Source organism: Austrofundulus limnaeus, unplaced genomic scaffold (assembly GCF_001266775.1).
Source record: "Austrofundulus limnaeus strain Quisiro unplaced genomic scaffold, Austrofundulus_limnaeus-1.0 Scaffold2529, whole genome shotgun sequence".
Taxonomy (NCBI): domain Eukaryota; kingdom Metazoa; phylum Chordata; class Actinopteri; order Cyprinodontiformes; family Rivulidae; genus Austrofundulus; species Austrofundulus limnaeus.
This window is the reverse complement of record NW_013954931.1, coordinates 10,200-13,679: the sequence shown is the minus strand read 5'-3', so window position 1 is coordinate 13,679 and position 3,480 is coordinate 10,200. Positions and strand designations below refer to the sequence as shown.

The following is a 3,480-nucleotide window of genomic DNA, read 5'->3' as shown; positions in this document are numbered from 1 at the left end:
TTTAGTCTAATAATTGAAAACATGGCTGAAATAAGAAATATGAAACAAATAAAATAAAACACATACAAAGCAGAACACAGCTAAATGTATCAAAAGTATGTCTGTGTAATATTAGAATTTCCTGAGACAATGAATTTTGGTTTTTCATTTTTTCCCTGTAAGAGGTTTTTATTTAATAGAATTTTTGGACAAAAACATCGCGATTATCGCCTTGCTTATAGTATCGCAATTTATCGGGATATATCGTCTCGTGACCCCTCTGTCATGATATGTATCGTATCACCAAATTCTTGCCAATACACAGGCCTATCCACCTCTCACCAAACTTGGAGGGGGGAAGACGGCGCAGAGCAAGGCTGAGTGCTGTGTGTGGTCCTCACAAAGATAGAAAGACACACAAAGCGTTATGACCTGTGGGGCTGAGTGATAAACGTAGAACCTACCTAATCTTGAGACAGCCCAACCTGTGATGTATTAAAGGCTGAGTACAAACCCTCCTTGGTCACTCATTGACTCTGGCAGCCTGTAGAGGGTCAGAGCTGGACTTTTTAAACAACAGTTTCAGTCCATGTTCAGACTCTTTGTACCAGTGTTTTGTCTTTGTGTCTCCTCTGCAGGTGAAGACAAAGTGTGTGTGAGCTGATGTGGACTCAGTGAGTTCAGCAGCATGGATCAGTGTGAGGACAGAGAGGAGGAAGCCCCTCCCTCTAAGAGGTGAGAGGACCACCTGTACCTGCCCACCACTCTGCTCCACGTCACAGCTTCCCATCAACACTCTGACTGTATTCACAGGAGCACACCTGGACCAGAACCCAGCTGTGTGTCCTTTGGGAGGGACCGGTCAGAGGCTCACCTGCTTGTAAACATCAACAAACAACAGAGCTTTAAAACAGAGTGAGTTAACTCCAGCTGTCAAATAAAGTCCAGTTTTTAAACTGGGAGGATTCAAGTCCAGATCTGAAAAGTTAAAAACCATGTATACACTATTTTTAACAGGTTGTAACAAATTAGATACAATACAGTGCACGAAAACACATCAAATATAAATGGATTAACAGTTACTACTAACGCTGGTATCAAGGAGCCCCAACAGTCAGATGCAAGTCCCCCTGCTTTGTCCTGCATTAAAAACAGAAACAGCTGTAGGGATGAAGGAATACAGGGCTGGAAAACTTCTTCAGGAACAGAAAGTTGTTTCTTCAGAAAGACAGAAAGACTTTGTTTAAGATATTTCTTCCTGATTCCTCCACAGAGTGGAGCAGCAGAGCTCAGAGGTTCCCAGGTCTCAGTCTGRCCAGCAGCATCAGACCCAGCTGGACTCCATATTTCTGGTGCGTACATGTCCAACAGTGATGAAGACACTGGAGCTAGCTTAGCTTAGTTAGCCGCAGATATGAAGTCATGTCCAGCAACAGATCAAAGCTTAAAGAAATGCAGATCACTGACTTTTATTGTGAAAAATAATGCAGTTTGGATCTTTTGGTCACATGTTAAAAACAACATATGACTCTGTCACACAGTATTGTCAGATTGTACACAATCTGTTAGAGCTCAGAGTGTGTTGGGATGACTCTCAGCTACTACCACATCATACTTTACCTTCATGTCTGTCAAACTAGTTACAGACATTTATTATGCCATGGGATCCCCAGTTTCTCCTATTGTTGCAAAGCTGTACATGGAGGAAGTGGAAAAGAGAGCCTTGATGTCCTTTTCAGGGGTGCCACCGAGCCATTGGTTCAGATATGTTGACGACANAGAACCGAGACCCAGCTGAGCCTGCAGGACCAGAACCGAGACCCAGCTGAGCCTGCAGGACCAGAACCGAGACCCAGCTGGCTGCTCCCCCTCCTCACAGAACCGAGACCCAGCTGAGCCCGCAGGACCAGGACGGTTCCCCTTCCCTGACAGGACTGACGGAGACCCAGCTGAGTCTGCAGGTTCAGCACTGAGCCCCAGCCCAGCCCGGTCCGGTTCGGCTCGGTTCGGTGATGTTGGACATGGGAGAGCGCAGAGAGGTGAAGATGATCCCCAAGTCGTCCTTCAGCATCAACAGTCTGGTTCCGGAGGCCGTGCAGAGCGACAACAGCAGCAGCCAGAACCACCAGAACCACCACCAGAACCAGCACCACTTGCACCACCAGAACCAGAACCAGAACCAGAACCAGCACCGGCCCGCGGAGGACGCGGAGCAGAAAGCCCCGCCGCCGGCCCCGCAGCCGGACCCCAAAGCCGAGCCGAAACCGGAGGGCGGCTCGGAGCCCGAGGACAAGAAGGACGGGAAGGACGCGGACGGTACCGGTTCGGAGAAGGACGGGGAGAAGAAGAGCGGGAAGTACGAGAAGCCTCCGTTCAGCTACAACGCGCTGATCATGATGGCGATCCGGCAGAGTCCGGAGAAACGGCTGACCCTGAACGGGATCTACGAGTTCATCATGAAGAACTTCCCGTACTACCGGGAGAACAAGCAGGGCTGGCAGAACTCCATCCGGCACAACCTGAGCCTCAACAAGTGCTTCGTCAAGGTTCCGAGACACTACGACGACCCGGGGAAGGGCAACTACTGGATGCTGGACCCGAGCAGCGACGACGTCTTCATCGGCGGGACCACCGGGAAGCTGCGCCGCCGGTCCACCACGTCCCGGGCCAAGCTGGCCTTCAAGCGCGGGGCCCGCCTGACGTCCGGGCTCACCTTCATGGACCGGGCCGGCTCCCTGTACTGGCCCATGTCCCCCTTCCTGTCCCTGCACCACCCGCGCTCCGGCCTCAGCTACAACGGCGCGTCGTCGGGGTACCCGGGCCACCCCATGTCCTACGGCTCCATGCTGACCCAGAACATCAGCAACAACCACTCGTCGTTCCCGGCCTCCAACGGGCTCAGCATGGACCGGCTCGTGGGTTCGGACCTGCCCTACGCGACCCACCACCTGACGGCGGCGGCCCTGGCGGCCTCGGCGGTGCCGTGCGGCCTCTCCGTGCCTTGTTCCGGGACCACGTACTCCCTGAACCCGTGCTCCGTCAACCTGCTGGCGGGCCAGACCAGTTACTTTTTCCCCCACGTGCCCCACCCGTCCGGTACCGGGACCGGCGGCTCGCTGCAGGCCGCCCGGGCTTCGGCCTCCAACTCCCCGCAGGCTCCGTCCTCCTCCTCGCTGCCCTGCGACGCGCTGAGGCCGGCCCTGAGCGGCTCTCTGCCGGCCTTCTCCTCGGGACTGTCCGGGGGGCTGGCGGACTACTTCACACATCCGAACCAGAACCAGGGCTCCAACCCGCTCATACACTGACTGCCCCGCGTCCATCCATCCGTGCATCCATCATCCGTTCATCCATCATCCGTTCATCCATCATCCGTTCATCCATCATCCGTTCATCCTTCCATCCTTTAATCCTGGACCGGGACAAAGTTCGGATCAGGAAGTTTTTCTCTGAACATTAATGATGTAAAAAAAGACAAATTATTATTATTATTATTATTATTAT

General features: G+C 52.8%; 1 protein-coding gene across 1 annotated transcript; it reads left to right on the top strand.

The window, feature by feature from the left end:
- The first annotated feature begins 1,889 nt into the window (after positions 1–1,889).
- Positions 1,890–3,371, top strand: foxg1a (forkhead box G1a). The gene has a single exon (XM_013999869.1). It carries the CDS (start codon positions 1,992–1,994, stop codon positions 3,282–3,284), a length of 1,293 nt encoding a protein of 430 aa, XP_013855323.1. The 5' UTR covers positions 1,890–1,991; the 3' UTR covers positions 3,285–3,371.
- The last annotated feature ends 109 nt before the right edge of the window (positions 3,372–3,480 follow it).